At 36.9% G+C, this 22,582-nt stretch overlaps 1 protein-coding gene and 1 long non-coding RNA gene across 3 annotated transcripts; one reads left to right on the top strand and one right to left on the bottom strand.

The window, feature by feature from the left end:
- The first annotated feature begins 786 nt into the window (after positions 1-786).
- LOC140168524 (uncharacterized) lies at positions 787-15,200 on the top strand. 2 transcript variants are annotated; one of them, XM_072191925.1, is made up of 5 exons: positions 787-930; positions 3,473-3,578; positions 4,667-4,704; positions 10,024-10,221; positions 11,186-15,200. In XM_072191925.1, exons 1-5 carry the CDS (start codon positions 838-840, stop codon positions 11,399-11,401), a joined length of 651 nt encoding a protein of 216 aa, XP_072048026.1. In that variant the 5' UTR covers positions 787-837; the 3' UTR covers positions 11,402-15,200. The 2 variants fall into 2 exon arrangements, with proteins under 2 accessions (XP_072048026.1, XP_072048027.1); XM_072191926.1 differs by lacking the exon at positions 787-930 and adding an exon at positions 1,311-1,863.
- Positions 15,201-16,208: 1,008 nt separating this feature from the next.
- Positions 16,209-22,434, bottom strand: LOC140168526 (uncharacterized). The gene is made up of 4 exons (XR_011861221.1): positions 22,322-22,434; positions 21,380-21,642; positions 18,899-18,965; positions 16,209-18,624 (listed from the first exon to the last, which is right to left on the bottom strand). It is a non-coding gene; the product is annotated as an uncharacterized lncRNA (long non-coding RNA).
- Positions 22,435-22,582: the final 148 nt, after the last annotated feature.

Here is a 22,582-nt window from a genome sequence, read left to right as displayed (position 1 = left end):
ACCGACAAAGTCACCCTCGAACCCATATAAACCCTCACACAGAGACATTGAGAGATAAGCTTCTCAATAATAGTTGACTCGTCTTTCATCATGTTTATTTAATTTCAAAGTTGTGGGGAAGTGCATACTGTTAATTTACTGAACACAAACACATCAATAATGTTGTAATCATCAGATTTGCCGTTATCATCAAAACAGATAAACAAAACTTACTTTTGCTTGTAATTTAGTTTTTATTTATAAAGCATTTTCTGGGACACGCTATAATCGCCGTATGAACATTATGCGAAAAAGAAAGGCATAATGTTTTCAATTCAAACAACCAAAATAGATCCCTTGTGAACTTGTTCCAAGGGTGATCATCCTTTTGTTGTTGACATAAAATGATAATAATTATGGCTATACTCTATGACAATATCTGTTATCTCAATCTTCAATGTCACTACCATTGACTTCAAGCGAAATACGAACCCATCGCTGACAACTGCAATGGCATCATATATCATTTAGTACTTATAAATAAAATGTGTTTTAATCTTTCCTCATGACTCTGCTTTAAGCTTCCGTCGTAACAATATCTACCTCGAAAAGCTATGTTATGAATCACTGAACAATTACTAGGCATGTTTGTATGTACTTATTCCCTTAGATTTCAATTTTTTAAAATAAAAGTTTAACATTTTGAAAGTTTTGATCATTTTATTTCAAATTTGTATTTGTCGTCTGCAAGCCCTTGACATCAACGTGTAAGTTCATTGCTGCGCATTGCATATGCTCATCATATCTGACATAGTTTGTATGTTACACACATGGTGTATGTAGTTTATAGATTTTATAATGTCAGATGATACAACTACGCATCCTCTTAGCGTAATGCCGACGACTACATCAACTCCAACAGCGACGAGTAATACACCAACAGCAGCACCGGTAAGTTTGCTTATTTATTTTTATAATTTTCAAATTAATGTGATGTAGCAGAAAATAATAGGGGTTATGATGAGCGAACAGATACTGCATGGAACAATGGTATGTCGATGGTATGTTTTAGTCTAATTAGACTTGTCACAATTAAAGAAATTACAGAGTGAATTACACGATGTAACAGATGCTTCTAGGCGGGGGACTGGGGAACGGGGCCGGGGAAATAATTCTTCCCGACAACTTCTGCATGCAGAGTATACGGTACATGTGCTGTACATAAAAGTACAATGTTTGTAAACTTGTAACATGTACAATTATTAAAACAATTTCAATCGAATTAAATTGCAACAGATGATGATATATAAGTAGACTTTAAAGTCTTGGATGATGTTGGGTGGAGAAGGGTCATTGGCGCACACGGAATTACTATTGGGGTATAACACTGTAGGCCTATATTTACAAAGGTATTGCAGACGACGAGTCTTAAATTGCGGACGTGGAGGATGACTGAAGCAACTGTTTATTGAACACTACATTAAAACGTCAAATTAGAGCAATTTATTTTTCTGAGTGACTTATGGGATGGCAATGGGATTGCACTCGAGCCACGTATGATGTTAGATGAGTACATGGATTTGATAATCATTTTGATGATTGCATACATGTCGCCCAACCACATACGTACAGCGAAGGAGCATCAAGACGGATGTAAATCGTGATTTTGGTCAAAATCAAGTCAATTGGCGAGCTTTTTTTAGCATATACTTTTTCATCATGTTCAAGTTTTGAAGAGAATATTATTCGTCATGTGAGCAGTTAAATTACGAATGGAGAAGAGAAGGAATCCATTTAATTGCGTGTGGATCAAACGTTGAACTTATCTTCATAATCAGCACAGCGTATCAGATGAACTTTTATGAACCGTGGACTACTCTGCAGGTATAATTCGACTTAAAAACAAATTGAGTTCCTTGACGTACATACGATATAATAATCTGTGCATGTATGATACATGAGTAGAAGTGTTTTATGTCGGTTAGTTGTTTAATTTAAAAACTTAACTTGTTCAGTTTTTTTATTTTAATTCACACAACATAACGGATGTATGCAAATATACACATTTAACCGTGGATTGTACAGGTATGAATATAATAGATCTGAGATTTGTTATGCCAAAAATGGTTAAGAGGATTTTTTCTAAAAAAGATATCCTGGCATGTATAATGTGGTATGGTAAATAACATAATATTGATTGTCAAATCAGTGCAAATTGTTTTTATAGGATAATTGGGGATTTCATTTGATTGTAAAGAATATTTTACTTTGCTTTTAAAATATATTTGATCTTGATTTCAAACAAGAAATTCTAAACTTATGTTTTAAAATGTTTTTCTGGATTTGTCATATAAAAAACTTTTTTTTTTTTTTTAATAATAAGAAGTAGGCTATAAAAATCGCAATGTTGCGCAACATGAGACAACGCCCTTTTTTGGCCTATAAGCATCCACAATAATTACCTAAAAGTCTGTAGCGACCTAACCTTTTGATAACACCAACGTTAAGTAGGCCTACATGACGTGCACAGTCTAAACATGCATGCTTTTGGCAATTTTGTGAAAGGACTCGAAGCAAAACGCAAAGAAACATAGGCCACGTCTTAAAAAAAACCAGCAAGTTAAAACAGGATAACATAATATGTGGTGTGAACAAGCAAAATCAGTCTGACGTCGATCAGTTTATAATTGGATTGTAACTAGCATTTCCAAAGATGCATTTTGCAGGAAACCCCACTAAAATGGAACAACCAGTTCAAAAGATATAAAAGCGTTTTCAAAACAATCGGAAACAAAAGGAATCATTTTCCTTTTTAGGCTATATCTTAGAATCAATATTTCTGACTTCCGACTGATTTGGACACATTTGAATATAAATATTTAGTTTTATCTTCTTCTATTATCAATAATTTCTATTCAACATCCATTAAGGGCGATTGTAAATATTAAACGGACCCTTAATCTTAATCCTTCATCACGAGTTAAATGGGTAGAAATGCTAGTAAAGATGTCACATTACACTTTTAAAGTTTTTTTGAATGTTAGGCCTAGAACAATCTCCGCGGGAGAAATATATTTTTCAAATGCGATTTTCCTTTGCATTTCTTTATTTGGGATGTTTTCAATCCTAAAACATATCTTGATATAACCCTATTTTAGAACAAACATCCCAGGGGCTACATTCTCAAAGCCATTCTCAACTTCATGATGATGAGGGAACTGTAATAAAGCAACCATAAGCCATTTTTCTGTCATTAAGGACAGGCGCGTGACAAAGATGGGGCGAATTCAGTGGACCTTTCTGTGAAATAAATTTGCCTACATTCAAAAGTGTTCTTCTTGGGTTTTTCGATCGTCTTATGTACATTTTTAAAAGTTTACCCGAGAAGTGGGGTGGGGGTGGGATAGGATGCGTCGCACCCCCACACTCTTCCGCTTGACTGAGTATGTTTCATGGCTCTTATCCTAGCTATATTTTTTGTTTGTGTTTGTAGGGTACTCCTGTAGAAGAGCCATCTACACCACCACCACCACCATCAACACCACCTCCGCCACCACCAGCGGGAGTAGATCCGGAAAATGGAAGGGGCATACATTCAGGTATGTGTCAGTTTAGTATGTTAAACCAAATTTGATACGCTTCAAGTCATTGGCATTGCCAACCATACTTTATTGATATTATCAAAACATGGAATATTTTGGGAAGACATATTTCCCGCTAAAAATAAATAATGTTATTGGTACAAGAGCATTTATATTCCATCACTTTTACAGAAAAGCGAACAATACGCACACTATAAAATAATTTGCCTTCATTTTCCGACACTTCGCGTAAACTTTTGGGTTATTTACCGTAAAATGAAACTACTATTTAACTGAAAAAAGGCATGTTAGTACCATGTGTGCGGGGTACGCATGTGTGTATAAAGTGCTATGCTGCATCTTCCAATTTTTTGATAGTAAAATAGCCGTATTGTCCTGACAGATTCTGTTGAAATCCTATTTCGTATTACGTATATGCCTAAAGTGTATAGTTATTACGGCAACAACTGTAATTTTAACGGTAGAACGGTAACATTTACAGTACGTGCTCTCTACCGTATTTTATACACGATTATTGACATTCTACCGTTTTTTCCTTGTAAAATCGTCGTTCTTACGGTAGAATGCTGGCAACTTTAGTTGCCAAGTATTCTATCGTAAAAATTACTGTCAAATTCTAACAGTGCATACTCTTTGTTTACTTCCTTTGTAAGAGAGCGTCGAGCGCTTACATTGCAAAAACGACGACGCTTAAATTGCGAGTGAAAATATGTCAACTTCCGAACCCTGCCTGAGCGATGCCGCTTGTAAGTTTTAAGTTACATGTACTGAACTGACAAAACCGTGCCTACCAAATTGACTTTTTGATCAACAACTTTAGAAATATTGAATGAATTAGTTTAAAACAATAATTATCAACATCAATAGATCCTAGAATGAACTTTGTGGTATCAATTTTGGAACATTTTTGGCCTAAAAGTTATTTGCAATTGCGACCGTACCGTGATTAGTGTAAAGCATATCTAAGCATGATTAAATACTCAATCTCCGAGCTAGGTATTTACAAGCGATTAGGATAAAATTACAGAAAGATCAGTGATGAATAATTTATATATTTATTTATTTATTTATTTAATACTTTGCAGACGTTCCAGTTACCGCTGATCATGTTGACCAAGAAGCGGTAAGTTAGCGTTTATATTACCTCACTCACCCAACCACGGCAATGTTTTATTTCACAGGAAAAAAACCCAACAACTTAACTGTAATCAAATGTATTTTTGAGAGAACTAAATCACAACTAGACATTGTGCTCACAGAGCACGGCCCTTAGCCGGTGATGTTGATCTTTTTATGACTTTGACCTAGAGTTGTTCATGCGACATTTGTACCACCAGCCTATGGTTCATGGTGCTGACGACATTATGGGCCTACTATGTAATTTACGGAGCAGCAGCATTTTGAAAGTATTTGGTAAAGAAAGAAAGAAGAAGAATTGGATAGAAAAACAGGACCTAGCTCAGCTAGGTAAATACACAGATGCCCTTGGAAGGCTCTGTAAAGATTGTTTACCTATCTTTACAACGCCTTACAAGGACATACCTATTCTTACTATAATGTACACTTTACACATAATGAGGAATGATCAGCCCAATTATTATTATACATGGCTCATTGAACCACAATGGGCTTGTAAGGACTATCTTTGCTGTATGGATGACATATTTGTGTGCAAATCTATCAGGGGGGTCATAGGGCCCCCTAGTCAATTTTAGTGAAAATTGCGTTTTTGGTCATTGTCCGTAAGTGGAAGAACTTTGACCGCAAATGATCACGTGGCATTTGTGGCACCACCCAATGGTCCTAGTGCTCAACTATGGTCAACATGGCAAAAAGCATATGGCTACGATGGCCGATTTAAGGTATTTGGTTACATGCCGGAAATGACCCCTAAATGACCTTTGACCCCAATTCTGTGTACAACTTTTAGACACACTGGTTATAGACGATGCATGTGTGCAAGTGATGTCACGGTGCTATGTAATATGGGGAAGGAGTAGCATTTTAAGTGAGAAACACGTTTTGGGCTATAATGACCTTGACATGACATTTGCGCCAGACAATTTTTCACATGACATTTCTGGCACCACCCAATGGTCATAATAACCAAATTTCGTCAAAATTGACAAACGCATATGGCTACGATGGCTCATTATACGATTGGTAAAAGAAAGAAAGAAAGAAAGAAAGAAAGAAAGAAAGAAAGAAAGAAAGAAAGAAGAAAGAAAGAAAGAAAGAAAGAAAGAATGAATCAGAACCTAAGAAAAAGATACCCTTAACCTAAGAAAAAGAGACCCTAAATGACCTTTGACCCCAATTCTGTGTACAACTTTTAGACACACTGGTTATAGACGATGCATGTGTGCAAGTGATGTCACGGTGCTATGTAATATGGGGAAGGAGTAGCATTTTAAGTGAGAAACACGTTTTGGGCTATAATGACCTTGACATGACATTTGTGCCAGACAATTTTTCACATGACATTTCTGGCACCACCCAATGGTCATAATAACCAAATTTCGTCAAAATTGACAAACGCATATGGCTACGATGGCTCATTATACAATTGGTAAAAGAAAGAAAGAAAGAAAGAAAGAAAGAAAGAAAGAAAGAAAGAAAGAAAGAAAGAAAGAAAGAAAGAAAGAAAGAAAGAAAGAAAGAAAGAAAGAAAGAAAGAAAGAAAGAAAGAAAGAAAGAAAGAAAGAAAGAAAGAAAGAAAGAAAGAAAGAAAGAAAGAAAGAAAGAAAGAAAGAAAGAAAGAATGAATCAGAACCTAAGAAAAAGATACCCTTAACCTAAGAAAAAGAGACCCTTAGCCAAATGGCATTTGGCTAAGGTAATCAAAGAAGATGTATACGAGGTGGTTCTCCCTGGTTGAAGGTGCATCCCTAGTACATGTACCACGGTTTTGGGGTAGCCCTGCCGTTTAGTGATTTTCGTATCGATGGGCGCATTTGAGCGAATCTGCCCTTAAAAGCTGTAGGCTGTAGGCTTAAAAACTGAGCTGTAGGCTTAGTACTAGTATTCTCCGTAATTCACTTCTGCTATTTTCAGTCACCGTACTCCCTCTGTTTGTTATCTTCCCAATTGGACTACTTACTTTGGATTGCGGTTAACATGCTTAACTCTGTGAAAGTTAGTCTGGCCTGCTAAAATCTACCATGATGTAATGCATCTATAAATGGATCTGGCTTGTGATCGGTCGCCCAGATCTCGTTATAGTTTAAATCCTCCGGGCACGTGCCATTTAATACCATTAACCAACTTTCATACACTCTTCGATAGCGAGAACCAATCAGAGCAAGCGTTAGAAAAATCCAAACCATGCATTGATTGTGTCTAATTGCACTCCGCGTACATGTGCGTTCGCGTCGCGTAGGATTGATTCATTTTTCGGGCGGGTTGATGCATTTATATTTGGTTCTATTTTCCAATATTTTTAGTGATAATTTTGTTATAAAAAAAGTAAAAATCACGTGTTTTTTTCTTCTCGTGTATGATATGTATGTGTATGCTCGAGAAATTAGACAAAATAATGCACTTGCGCTGATGTTGATGCGTCTAATTTATTTATTTATTTGAACAGACGCTTTTGAATCAGCGGCACACGTCTAAATTGGCGGTGCGTTCATATAAAAGACAAAAAATACATTTCAAACAATAACAACAATAACTCATAGTAGGCCTAATCAATATAAATATTAAATAATGTACAATGTATAAAAGATACACAACCCACTCACGCACACCCCCACGCTCTCATCCCTCTCACCCTTATTCACCCCATTCATATCACACATAATATACCCTCACACACATGTACACAAGATCAAACTTATGTATATAGGTCTATATTACAATAATTACAATCAAAATTATTTACAATCATATGTACAAAGGTAAATCAAATCAGATCAAATCACGCACACCCCCACGCTCTCATCCCTCTCACCTTTACTCTCCCACGCCCATATCACACATACATAGGCCTACCCTCACACACATGCACACGAAATCAAACTTATGTAGGCCTATAGGCCTATTACAATAATTACAATCATATAACTATTTACAATCATATGTACATAGGTGAATTAAATCAAATCAAATCAAGTTACAAAGTACATTTGATAGGCCTACAGATTTTACCAGCATCATTATTTGTATTAGACCTATAGTGAAACAGATTTGGAATTATTTTGAATTTAAAACTATATTTACAATCATATTATATATGTACAAGATAGTCCTATATACATAGGTTTACAATTAAACAAATTAATTATAAAGAACATTTAAACAAATTCCACTATCATCACTTTATCAGTTAATTTTATATTTCCTTAATAATCGATGATCTCACGTTTTAAAAAGGATTTGCAAAATATATCGAAACAATTACCACCTTCTTCCCAACTTACGGGGGTACCTAACATGAAACATATTTTTATATCTAAATCACCTGCAATGAATGTTTGCCAAAGGGCCTCTAGATTTTGGTCACCGAGGTCACGCTCCAGCTTTAAATACTCTTCAGAACGAATATTATTCAGAGAGCTGCAAGTGAAAAGGAAGTGTCTGAGGTCTTCAATGCTCCCTTTAGAGAACAAGATTTGTCCATGCCCTCATTCCATCTATATATTCTGCCATTTAGTGGAAGGATGTTAGAACGTGCTTTAAATTTCAGGTTGGTTCCTTTGAAATCAGTTTCGTCAAGAAGGTACTTTTCCAAAATAAGAGAATTCTTGTATTTAACATAATCTGTGAGGGAAGATTTGCTTCTTGCATCTTCACACCATGCATTTTCGTAAACATCTTTGTTGATCTTCTTGAATGTGTTTGCCCATTTTGGATTAAGTGACGAGTTGTAAGTGAAGTGTTGATTCATATTACATTTATCAAGAGCAGTTTTGATACAACTTAACCATTTAAACCGAGTTTGGTTGACATTACGATGATTTAGAGTAAATAAAGTGTTGAAATGCAGTTTTGGCCATCGGTGCATATCCATTGAACTTAGACGAGCAAAATAAGTTATTTTACAAGATTCTTGGATGGAAGCAACTGATTGCCATCCTAAGTCGCCATAAAGAGCAGCAGTCGGAGTGTTGCGTGGGGCCTTAAGAATATACCGGGCCATTTGTAACTGTAGGTTTTCAATTCTTTTCATATCTGTTTCACCCCCGCATGTCCAAACAGCGCATGCATAATTTATGCACGGAAGAGCAATGGTGCGCCATAAGATATCTCCATAATATACTCTATTAAAGTCATCGTGATTGTTCAAGATCGACTTAATTCACAACTTCATTGACATGAGTGTGATCTGAAAGGTTTTTTGATATATGTACCCCGAGATATTTTTAACTGTCACAACTAGATATTGTACTATCACACAAATTCCATACTACTTATCGTAGTTGAAATCTAGTTTCCACTGTCGTGAAAACGATGATGCAACGTCTAGCATTTTTTGAAGTTCTTCTTCGTCATTAGCAAGAAGAACGACGTCATCAGCCCAAAATAAACAATTTATTTGAACATCACAAATTCGAGTACCTGTTCCGCAGTCATTGAGAATTTTTGCAAGTTGATTAATATATATATATATTAAACAGTATCGGAGATAGTACGCATCCTTGTTTTAAACCTTCCTCCACATCAAAGAAGTCAGTGTCAATATTTCCAAAATTAACTTTACATTCTACATTACAATATAAGCTTTCAATTAGCTTCCATGCACCTCCTCGTATTCCCATGTTCCAGGCAACTGAAAGAAGACCGTTTCTCCATACAGTATCAAAAGCTTTTCGGAAATCCAAGAAGGCCAAGAAGGTTGGTTTATTCTCAGCCAGTCTAGTTGCAATGATACTTTTAATTGTGAAAATGTGATCCTCACATCTATGGTCCTTCCTGAAACCTCCTTGTATCTCCGAGAGTATATCATTTTCCTCCAGAAAATTGGCAATTGACTTTGGAATAATACGATTAAATATCTTAGAAACACATGAAGTTAGGGTAATACCTCTGTAATTATTTCTGTAATTATGCAATTATTGAATACACGAGTGATGCAGTTACGGAGCGATGCAGAACATCTGTGTAAGAGATTAATGTTTACATTTTATTTTCATCTCCGAAAAAAAGTGAAACGGACGCCGACAAAATATCACGGCGTGTCCCGTCATTAGTTTATTACCATTAGGTCTATAAAATGTATACAAAGTTAGGTTTCGATAGCAGGAAACTTTTTTGGCTGATGACACCATGTCCATAAGGCATAAAAATGTTGTTTTTTGCCCCCGAAAGGTATTATAACGTTTATTATGACACATAACGTTTAGCTTCTATAAACGTGTTTACAAAGTGATATCAAGAATGCGTTTGATGTGATATATGCATTATAGTTTAACATTTTTTAAATTATTTTTTGATTTTACAGCAAAAAGAGTTTCACATCAAGAAATTGGAGTTAAAAGTCTCAGGTTTCATCGATTTATCGGGCCTTATAGCAACATTTTCAGTTTTAGTACTACTTCTAAGTCAGCCAAACCGAAATGAGTACTTTTTACCGGTTATGGTCTTCATTTTTCTCTGCATGATTCTTCAATGCATTCTTGCTGTTATCTTAGTGATCAGGGTAAGTTATTGCCTCATTTCTGGAGGCAAACTTCACTGACCTCCATTCAATTACCATAAAAGCTGACCTCAAATTGTGGAGTACGCGTTTTTGTGCCCTTTTGAACCCCAAACATTCAATGGTCGTTTTGAAAGTGTATGTCAATGAATTGTGACGTGGGAGTTGAGCATGTTTGATATCTTTAATCATGTTATGATGTTCATATCAGAAATAGCCAAAATATGACTTATAATGTTTTGTTTATGAACTTTTGTTTTGATATCAAGGAGGCATGACGTGTGAGAAAGTAGATTTGGCCGTGTTCTCAGCATAAATATCAGTAAACTTCTGCTGTAATCATTGTAGTAAAGCTTAAAGGTAGACGACCCGATTGAGAGCTTCATCTCCCCACATTATACAGACTTGACATATATATAGTATGGAATATTCCACGACTGGTCTGGACGGAGTCTGCATAAACTGCACGGGCTAAATATTAATTGGGGTGTGTCGGGAGATGGTGTAAAATAACTGTTTGATAGAAAATGTGCTTTCCATAAGTTTTCATTATGGTGCTCATAATGTAGCGAATTTGCCTAAAATGGCGGATTTAAGGAGGCTGAATTTGAGCTTTACCCAGCTTTACCTGCAATTACTGTCATGGCTATCATCCAGCCATCCATCCATTTATTCATTCATTCATTCATTCATTCATTCATTCATTCATTCATTCATTTATTTATTTATTTATTTATTTATTTATTTATTTATTTATTTATTTATTTATTTATTTATTTATTTATTTATTTATTACCTGCAATTACTCTCATAGCTATCAGGCCTGATGGTTATCATGCACTACCTATGGTAACAATGCAACTTTTCCCCCTTACCCGTTAATGTATTATCCCCCTTCCCCATTTATCCCCTTTCACCCACTATATAAATAAAAGTAATGTTTTTTAAAATATTTTGTCATTCACAGCACAACACATTGGACGCAGAAGCGCATATCATTGCTGGCAGCGTTGAGGGCGCTACTACAGAAGCACGTAATTGGTACATCCGGGAATCTCGTCGTCTTCTTACTGTTTCTTCATTGGCATTAATGTTTATTACAATATTCAATATACTTATCGCTGCCTTCGTTGGACTTGCCGGTGCCTCGACGATGATTCAATCAGATTGTTCCCGTACGTAGTACAATATGCTTATCGCTGCCTTCGACGGACTTGCCGGTGCATCGACAATGATTCAGTCAGACTGTCCCCGTACGTAGTACAATATGCTTATCGCTGCCTTCGACGGACTTGCCGGTGCATCGACAGTGATTAAACCAGACTGTCCCAGTACGTAGTACAATATACTTATCGCTGCCTTCGACGGACTTGCCGGTGCATCGACAATGATTCAGTCAGACTGTCCCCGTACGTAGTACAATATGCTTATCGCTGCCTTCGACGGACTTGCCGGTGCATCGACAATGATTAAACCAGACTGTCCCCGTATGTAGTACAATATGCTTACCGCTGCCTTCGTTGGACTTGATGGTGCCTCGACAATGATTCAGTCAGACTATCCCCGTATGTAGTACAATATACTTATCGCTGCCTTCGTTGGACTTGATGGTGCCTCGACAATGATTCATCCAGACTCTCCCCGTATGTATATACACGTAGTACAATATGCTTATCGCTGCCTTCGACGGACTTGCCGGTGCATCGACAATGATTAAACCAGACTGTCCCCGTATGTAGTACAATATGCTTACCGCTGCCTTCGTTGGACTTAATGGTGCCTCGACAATGATTCAGTCAGACTATCCCCGTATGTAGTACAATATACTTATCGCTGCCTTCGTTGGACTTGATGGTGCCTCCACAATGATTCACTCAGACCGTCCCCGTTTGACTGACAAATTTGCCAAAAAGTTAAGTTATTACTAAAACAATAAAATACACTTTTTCTATAATGAAATTGTGTGCAAAATCTGAATCTGAAGTCAAAAATGCTTACAGTGCTTTTGTTTTCAAAATCCAAAATTCCTATGGTAATTTGCTATACGAAAAAGCGTGAGCACCAATAACTTAAACTTGTTATAGCCAAGTATCCTGGGCACATCAAGTTTGAATTTGAAGTACATAGGTCGATTATTAAAAAAAATTGGATTTTTGTAACAAATGCCTGTATTGGTTTCACGCCCTTGAAAATTAAGGGGTAGGGGTAACATTTTGTAATTTTTCTGAATATTTATAAACAATAATAAATACAAAATTTCGCTTATTAAATGCTGAATAAAATGTTGACCATTTCAAGAAAAATAAATGATCAATATGGAAAATAATGGTTTTGACTGAATGGTACTACCCTAAATTAATGAATAAAAGTGCTAAATGGATCACCATTAAAGGTTAAATGGGTATAATCAGTGATTTTAAATTAAGGCTCAAAAATTTTGTAACGCGAAAATGGTGTTTTTTGGACAAAAATGACCCAAAATCTTTTTTTTTTTTTTCTCAAAAACTATACTAGATACAAGACTTTAAGTGGTAAAATTAGAAACTACAGACAATTTTACCCAAGAAATGACATATAAGCATATGTTTTATTGTTATTTTCACCCTCAAATATTTTTTTCACACTCGTGTCAGTAAAATCGGGGTGAGTTCTTGAATGCTGTCGTATGTAGTACAATATGCTTATCGCTGACTTCGATGGACTTTCCGGTGCCTCGACAATGGTTCAATCAGACTGTCCCCGTATGTAGTACAATATACTTATCGCTGCCTTCGTTGGACTTGCCGGTGCCTCCACAATGATTCAATCAGACTGTCCCCGTATGTAGTACAATATGCTTATCGCTGCCTTCGTTGGACTTGCCGGTGCCTCGACAATGATTCAATCAGACTGTCCCCGTATGTAGTACAATATACTTATCGCTGCCTTCGTTGGACTTGCCGGTGCCTCCACAATGATTCAATCAGACTGTCCCTGTATGTAGTACAATATGCTTATCGCTGCCTTCGTTGGACTTGCCGGTGCCTCGACAATGTTTCAATCAGACTGTACCCGTATGTATAGTACAATATGCTCATCGCTGCCTTCGATGGACTTGCCGGTACCTCGATAACGATGCGAAGGGAAGACTGTATTAATCACCGTTTAATGAAATGGGACAAAACTGACCAGTAGGCTTACCGTGAATCGTGCCTCGCAATTAGATATTTCTTCAACAATAAATAACATAAAATTAATGTCTTGCCTGAATAGGCAATCCAAAACACGTCTGGTTTGAGACGATTCCCCATTAGATTTAAGACACAATGTCGCTTTTTACGCATGACATCTAAAAATTGAAGGCACGCAGTCATGTCTCTATGCAAGACATGTATAACTTGTAAGACATCTGGCTTCAATTGACACAAATCATGAATTGACACAATCGGCTATTTCATCTAAATTTCATACACCCCACTAATGCCCCTTTGGAAGACACGACCTTAAATTTCACACACAGGGGGTGTTGTTTTCAAATGGAGTCGCACATTCAGGTAATCACATTTGAAATTCACACTCCTTGCATGAAAAATTAAGGTCATGTCTTCTATAGGGGGTGTATGGAATTCAACCGGAATAACCTAATCGAAGCCAGGTGTGAGAAACTTGATTGTGTGTCTTCTTTATAGAAACGACTTGTTTAAAGACACGTCTCAATTCAGCATATCTGTCTCAGAGTGTGTCTTCAACCAAGACATAATCTGTATGCATTTTTTTATTGTTAAAGATATGGTCTACTTGCAAGACACAAATGGGCTATCCCCTATGCAAGACATGCACACATCTTCCACGCAGCAATATGAATTTTAAATGAGGTTATACCTGAATGGGTGAATCCAAATGTATTTCCCTGTATGGGAGATTAAGGTCATGTCGTCCATAGGGGTGTATGGATTTCAACTGGAATAAAAATTATAATATTTTCACTGTGTATTTGACTGTTCCTGATAAATACACAAGTATTGTATAACTATTAGTGATGTGCTATATAATTAAAAACATCTTAAACGATAATCAACAATCTAAGTGTCTCAGTCTTCATCTCTGAGGTGTTTATAAAAAGTAAAAGGATAAAGACCACTGGATTTCGACCATTGTCCGAAATAGCTAACAGAAGTAAACTTTGTTGACCTCTTGCTATTAGTTTAAAAGGCACAGTGTGGAGTAAGTGAGCCCATCAATTAATAATAACACAAGTACAAAAATAAGTACTAAAGTACAAAAATTAAATTTAATCCGAATAAATGTGGACTGCAGCATAATAATATCCTTTACAAGTTAAAAAAAGACACAAGATGACTTATTGAGAAGCTTTGAGAGGAATTTCAACCCATCGGGTAATTTAAACCGTAAATTTATGTTTGTATAATACACGATATTTGCGAAATATTAACTAAAAATATTAGCAAAGTGATTGTATGCATAAGCGGGAAGTGAATATGCATACAATCACTATGCTAATATTTACATTCTGCTAAATATAAAAACATTAATGCGGTATCTTATTATTGTATATTAAATATACCATATCTACAAAATATTAACCCTGGAATTATGTACATTCTTGCGCCTCAACTGCTGAATTGTTGGTATTTTCCCCAAAATATTTGACATCACTGATGAATTTGTAAAAGTGTTTGCCATTCTAAATAATAATGCACACTTTTATATACTTTAGGCTTACAATTTTCACAGTTAGATCCTAATACTTTAGTTAGTTCTAACTGGCAATAAAAGACAGATTTAATATTTTTGCATTTTGAGGGGATGTGGGCCAATTGTAGTCACACAATTATAAGACTTATAAGACTTATAAGGCTAAGAGTTAATTCAAAATTTTAATATGTGATGTTACTATGAAAAAGGGTACTTAAAAATAAGTTAGATATACATGGAGGCATAACAATATTCGTATGCACATTATTTACACCTTGTCTAATAATTATGTTTGACCGCTAATAAACTTTTAAAAAACCATCATATCTACAAAATATTAACTTAAATCGTGCATTGACTTTTTGCCAGCTTTCACCAACCTCCGTACCTGGGATAAGAGAATCAATGTCAAATGCAAATTATGTCAAAATACTCAAACGCTCCTCCACGTTTTATATCTATCCTCAAAATTAAGGAAGTTACACCTGGAAGCATAACAGTATCCTGATGTACATTATTAAAACCTTGTCTAATAAACTTTTGAAATAAAATCATATCTACAAAATATTAAATTAATCGTACATTGACTTCCGGGGCACTCCAACTTTGGAGGTGACGCGTATGTAGGTCTGTTAAGACCCCCTTTTCAGCATCGCTGTCACCCAAAGACCCCATATTTTTACGAACACATGCTCTGTCACCCGAAGACCCCTATTTTTCCGTTTGATCTGTCACCCAAAGACCCTTACAAGTTCAATTTGAACAGCAACTTTCATTTATCACTGATTTTGTTACTTTCTTTGAAAAAACGATGAAATTTGAAGCCATTTAGAACTAGAAATTTGATTTTCGAGGTTTTTGTGGCGCTGTTTCGGCTCTCACCCAGAGATTACATTTAAAAAAGGTCATGTTATTACCCAATGACCCCATATTTTTTACATTTTGCTCTCACCGAATGCCCCTTAGTGCAAATTTCATATTGAAGTGCCCCCCCCCGATTAACTCGATGTCAAGTCACGTTTGAAGTAACTGTTCTACATGTAACTGTCTGCAACAAGGCAGATATACATGTAGGCATGTTGCCCCCACCCCCCGTAGTTACGCCACTGCCTCCGTACCTGGTGTAATAGATTCAATGTCAAGTCACGTTTGAAGTAACTGTTCTACATGTAACCTTCTGCAACATGGCAGATATACAGGCTTGAACATTCGGTCATGATCGCGGCTGACTACGTCACATGCAGGGCCTCTGTGATCGATCGAGAAATTAATGGATAAATTGTTGGTGTAAAAAGACTAGTTTGCGTCTGACGTCGTCAGGGCAAATGTGCGGCGTTATTGGTTGCTGAGCTGCGCAGGACGACATTTTGGTGTGGTTGACAGGACGTCATACGCAAACAAATTCGGTCTTCAATTATAACACGTGTTCACCTTCGGGGAATGTCATTTTGTTCGGAGAGGGGGGTCATGAATATACTGGGAGGGTCATTTAACGTCTATACCAAAAATAGGGGGTCTTAATTTTTCACACCAAAAATAAGGGGGTTTCAAAATTACAAAAGCCTTGTGACTATTAACATTTCTACGCGCGCATTCCATCAAAATTTTTGCACAAGCTTTAGTTACAATCAAAATTTTCACGCGATGCCTGTACTTTCGACACAGTTACAATCTATATACAGGGTGTATCAAAATGATTGGTACCCATCAGTTTTCAGTCATTATGGACAAGACTGTCACATTAAATTGCAACGATTCACCTAATTTGTAGATAAATGTTGTGAAAGGATGTAAACTCTAAATTGTTGCAATTTCAATATGATTCAATGTTGCATTTGGAGGCAGCAGGCTTGTCAATAAATATGAAAACTGATGGGTACCAATCATTTTGATACAGCCTGTATGTGCGAGTTCCGCGCACTTTCTTTCCATCACGCACACATTTTTGTGACCTTTTCTGAAACATTTGTTTGATGTATGTGTGTGGAAGGTGGTCATAAAAATTTCCAGCCTATGATAGGGGGTAATAAAATTGTTCAGCTCCTTTTATTTACTGTCCTGAGATTTACAAAGTTGGTTTTCACTTTCTGGCTTCGTCAGTTTAGTTGCTTTGTTAGTTTGTGAGTCAAAGGGCAGTTCAGTTTGTCCTCTTAAGTCGTCTTATATGCTGTCAGATTTTAGAAGAAGCTCTACACTCGCTGGCTGTTTGGATGAGGCCGGGTTAATAGAAGTCGTAGCATTTGTTAGGTATGCGTGTCTTGAAGACCTCTACATCATAATGAGGTCTGTCTTCATCTGACACAGGTTCTTTTGATTTACTGTCCTGAGATTTGGAAGGTTGGTTTTCACTTTCTGGCCTCGTCAGTTGATTGGCTTTGTTAGTTTGTGCGTCAGAATACGGCTCTGTTTTCCTCCTAAGTCGTTTTACTTTAAGTCGTCAGATTTTAAAAGCTCTACACTCTCTGGCTGTTTGGATGAGGCAGGGTTACTAGAAGCCGTAGAATTACTAAGAACTGAATTTGTTTGGTATGCGTGTTTTGAAGACCTCTACCTCATAATGAGGTCTGTCTTCATCTGACAAATGTTCCTTTGATTTAATGTCCTGAGATTTGGAAAGTTGGTTTTCACTTTCTGGCCTCGTCAGTTGATTGGCTTTGTTAGTTTGTGCGTCAGAATACGGCTCTGTTTTCCTCCTAAGTCGTTTTACTTTAAGTCGTCAGATTTTAAAAGCTCTACACTCTCTGGCTGTTTGGATGAGGCAGGGTTACTAGAAGCCGTAGAATTACTAAGAACTGAATTTGTTTGGTATGCGTGTTTTGAAGACCTCTACCTCATAATGAGGTCTGTCTTCATCTGACAAATGTTCCTTTGATTTAATGTCCTGAGATTTGGAAAGTTGGTTTTCACTTTCTGGCCCCGTCAGTGTATTGGCTTTGCTAGTTTGTGAGTCAGAAAACGGTTCTGTTTGTCCTTCTTGGTTTTGCTTTATGTCATCAGATTTGGAAAGAAGCTCTACACTTTCTAGCTGTTCGGATGGGGCAGGGTTACTAGAAGCCGTAGAATTGGGAGGATCACTGATTTCCGCTTCAGTAAGTCCAGATTGATCATCAGCAAATGGTGGTTCAGTACCTGGATCAGGCGGCGATTGTGTTTGCGTATCGTGACCAATGTGCTGCATGTCGTCAGATTTTGGAAGACCGTCTATATTTTCTGGCTGTTTGGATGAGATCGGCCTACTAAAAGCCGGAGACTTGGGAGAACCACTGCTTAAAGCTTTGGAATGTCCAGCACGTCCAGCAGAGAAAAATGCGGTTCTGTGAAGGTTGGCAACATGCAAGCCACTTTTTCCACTCGTCACGGATTTCTTTAGGACGTACACAAAACATTAAAAAGATAAAGAACCCTTGCAGCGAATTAAAGATACAAAACATAACTTGAAAGGCCAAATTAGACTCCCGGTTTTCAATGATTGTAAGAAAACCAAAAATCCAAGTTAGTCCAAGTATAGCTGTTATAGCTACTGCGTTAATAGCTCGGGTAACAGTTTGTTTTGTTTGTTTTTTATCGCGACTGATTGATCTGCCAATATCCTTACGACCACATGTAAGTTTATAGATAACCATCACGAACACCACAATGTTGGATATGAATATGAGAAAAATAATGAGAAGATCCGCGAAATAGAATGCATAGCTTGGCTGCATGAAACAACTGTGAACGAAAAGGATACATAACATGAAATAGAATCAAAATTAATTCTATGTGTATAATTCTTATAACATATTATTTTAGACTTCTGAACGAATGAGAATTGAACCGAAGTTAAGTTAATGCTAATATTTTCAAATGAGCATTATTATTATTGGTTACGAAATACCTACTTCCATGGGACGCCATACTCCAGATGACAGAATAGCCAGCACTCCATGTTTTGTATTATGTGTTATATTGGGCGATGAAGCATGTCTAACTACTAAATACTTACTGGTGCTCATTGACATACTGTGTGTAGTCGACGGCCAGCGCAATGATAACAGGAACGAGAGGAACACCTGTATCGAGGTCAAAATGCGATACATTAGGTTAATATTTGCCAGATGTAATATTAGTGTATAGATGTCTATAAAATATCAAATGGCGTCCTCGAGTCTATCGACGCATGGAAGTAGATTATACATGAGATTACATGATAGATCTTGCTCTTGCTTGGACAGCCTTCTGGAAACTAGAGCACCTGTGGAAAAGTCCTACCATCCCCATTTTCCTCCAAGGTTAAACTGTTTCACACAACCTGCGTCACAGTTTTACTATACGGCTGTGAGTCATGGGTAGCTGATGGGATACGGATATGGAAACTAAGTTCAACTCATCAAGAGAATAGACAGAGTACCAAATACAGGGTGTCCCAGAATGATCTATACCGGGAAAGATGCAATTTTTTAGGTATGAAGGGCATGTTGAATGGTCATATTGTTTTGCATTTTAAGTTCTACATATATTTAGCTTTCTCAGATTTTTTAGATTTTAAAAATTTGACATTTCTAGTAGAAGTTATAGAAGATTGCGTAAAAATGGTGAATTCTAAGTTTTGACAACACAACCTATTTTGAAAATCTGTAACATTACTAACCGTTCAGCACAAAGTTATTTGGAAAAAGGTATTTTAGTTGTGCCCTGTTCATATTTCCACTAAATAGCCGATATCTATCTATTATTTATGACGTTACGAAGCAATCATTATATGGAATTAAGGATTTGTGGCCTAATCCCATTCTCTCTTTGGCGGTAGTTTTAAATATAGTTATTGTGGTGTGAGGTCCATGTCATTTGAAATGCTTGCAGAGATCGAACTGGTTGTGGTACAGAAAAGACGGCTCCTCAATTTACTGTACAGCAGCGTGGATTTCTTTCTAAAACTTACTGGCAAACCGTCAGCTATGTTGAGACGCAAAGAAGATTCATTAGACGATAGTGTATAACGCAAAGAAGTTTGACGAGCACGGAACTGCCAGGAATCGGCAGAGTGAAGCTTCAGGTGCTCGTAAGACTGTAAGAACTAGAGCGAACATTGCAGCTGTCCGGCAAGCTTTAAGGCGCAACCCCAACAGTAGTTGTCGTCGAAATGCTGTGCCAAACATCCCACGTTCTTCATTTAATCGTATCGTGCCATTTTTCAAAGGTATGCGAGTCGTTTTTCATCGATTTTACATTATTGCATGCCACGCCAAAACAAATAAAGGTAGCGTGCTGAAATTAACAGAATAAGTAGGAGACATGTCCAACATTATAATGCTGGTATCAAAAATAGATACACTTCCCGTCTTCTATTTTTAGTTATTTTTGCAAACACGGTACAAATCATTCTGGGACACCCTGTACTACCATCTACAATCTGACACAGACAACACCACTTGTTGAGAAAGCCAGGACTCGTCAACTGAAATTTGTAGGGCATATACTCCGCTTCCCTGACGATGAACCAGTAAAAGAGTATGCATTTTATGTCCCAACCCATTGGCAAGAGCAATTCCGGACGGCAACGAACCTTGTTCTAGAAATAATCCATTGTCTTTTGGGGGACATGGACAGCATACTGAGTCAAAGTCAACTATCAGCAATGGCTCAAGACCGATGTAGCTGGAGGAAACTTGTAGTCGCCTGCTCCGCAGCCGAAGGATGATGATGATGACACGATAGATCGCAGCCTACCCTCTTTTAGCGCCAATTAATGGTAAATCCCATGATATATGGCGATGAGTGAATAGGTAGCGTGAAGGGTCGTCTGCGGTTTTCCTATACATTTAGTGGTACATTCGTATGATACCCGGGCATTTGACCTTAGAAGCCCTGTGGGACTCTTCTTAAATTGGACCTAAATTACAATAACATAAGGCGATGAGTGAACAGGCAACGTGAAGGGGCGTCTGCGGTTTTCCTATACATTTAGCAGTCAGAATTAATAGGTAAATTTTCACGGAAAAATTTTCTGGACACGTGACACCCATGGGCGCAGACATATTAGCATTATGGAATGTGACCCCGAGCACAGCGGGTGTTCTTCCAATGTATTTGAATTGGAAGAATTCCTCATTTGATGCAAAATAAGTAACTTGTCGCAAGTTAATAATATTATGGTAAGAGTTTCCGTAGATAAATATTTTTTTCCGTAGATAGATATTTTTGAAATTACGTTTTGATGATATTGTGAAGAAATTAAGATAACATAATATTTAATAAATTTGCAATGCACAAATTTCTATCAAAATTGCGGTCAAAAATAATATTCCAATTCAAAATTACTAAGACTTGAATAGCGAGGTCACCGCCGGGGATCAGAGATCAGGCTCGAGGTTACACTCACATTGATACGCATTGGCCACCATAGTATACTTTCGTCGTCTACTACCGTGAACAATAATGGCTTAATTTAATAATGATAATGTAATAAAAAATGTAAGTTTCTTACCCCAGGCTGCAAGAGACGCTTTCACCATAAAATTGGAAACATGTGCATTATATACTTTAACAAGTAGTAGGTACAAATTTACAGCCTCGACTCCCATCCAGCTGACAGATGATAAAGTTAAATAATGTAACAATGCTGCTACAAAAATGCACCCTGCATACGAATCTGTGTTATCCACTCCCGTCACAAACACGATATACAAACACAGAAGAGTGAGGGACAGACAGATAACAATTTGCTTTGGTGTTTTCGTCCGCAGAGTCCTAGCAAAAACAGAAATAATAGTTTTTGGCGTGTTGTTTTATTATGCTGAGCAATAATTATAAACCGTGGGGAATGATAAACGGGCGATGGGGGCCGTTGGTGGGAGCAAGAAATTTTCAAGTCAAAAGGGAGACGCAATTTTGGCAGGTCGAAATTGAGCTAGCTAGGCAAGCGATTTTTGGCACCCATTTACAGAGTATCTTTTAAATAACACGCTCTAAAATCATTATAAAACATATTAGAAACGTTTCAAATATGCCAAATTTCGGACACTCTCAATATTTTAATTATATCTAGATCATTTAAAGTTTGCAAATTGGGAACCAACAATTTATTTATATAAGGGGTGGGGTCAAATATTTTTCGGCAGGCCGAGAGGAGGGGGAAAGTCCGATTTTTGGCAGGGCTAGAAAAGGGGGCCAAAAAATTATTTGGAAGTTCGAGAGGAGCGGGCTGGGCATTTTGGAAATTTTACCCCGTCTTAGAATAATGCACAGTCCCGTATTTTTGGTATAAATATATTTAAATAAAATTTAATTCCAAATTATGTATTATAGTTTGTTATATTATAATTCTATGATATTTATATAAACTATTTGCACTTTTACATGAGTATTTATCCGTATTTCACTTCTTGCTAACGATTTTGTTTTTACAAAAAAAGTAAAAGATACTTACTTGATGGCCAAGTATGTAATGAGTGTAATAATCAAAGCTAATATACTGATGACACATCCTACTTTACTGAAGGTATCAAGTATCAGAGTCGAAAACTTCTGACCGTGGACATCCTATAATATCAAAAGGATGCATCGTTACTGAATTGGCTTCATGAAACTTTGTATTTAAATAAAGGATTTATGTGGATTATATGCCTAAAATGAATTCCTATTCCCTTCATGCGGGACGATTAACTTATCAAAAACTTAATAATAAAAA

Source organism: Amphiura filiformis, chromosome 13 (genome assembly GCF_039555335.1).
Source record: "Amphiura filiformis chromosome 13, Afil_fr2py, whole genome shotgun sequence".
Lineage (NCBI taxonomy): Eukaryota > Metazoa > Echinodermata > Ophiuroidea > Amphilepidida > Amphiuridae > Amphiura > Amphiura filiformis.
Note: the sequence above shows the minus strand (reverse complement) of the source record. Positions and strands in the feature narration are given on the sequence as shown.

Bases quoted from the DNA above. Each gene is read 5' to 3' on its own strand.
- LOC140168524 (XM_072191925.1), top strand. From the start codon at position 838: ATGTCAGATGATACAACTACGCATCCTCTTAGCGTAATGCCGACGACT. The intron at 931-3,472 runs GTAAGTTTGCTT...TTGTGTTTGTAG, and splicing joins ATACACCAACAGCAGCACCG to GGTACTCCTGTAGAAGAGCC. The intron at 4,705-10,023 runs GTAAGTTAGCGT...TTGATTTTACAG, and splicing joins ATCATGTTGACCAAGAAGCG to CAAAAAGAGTTTCACATCAA.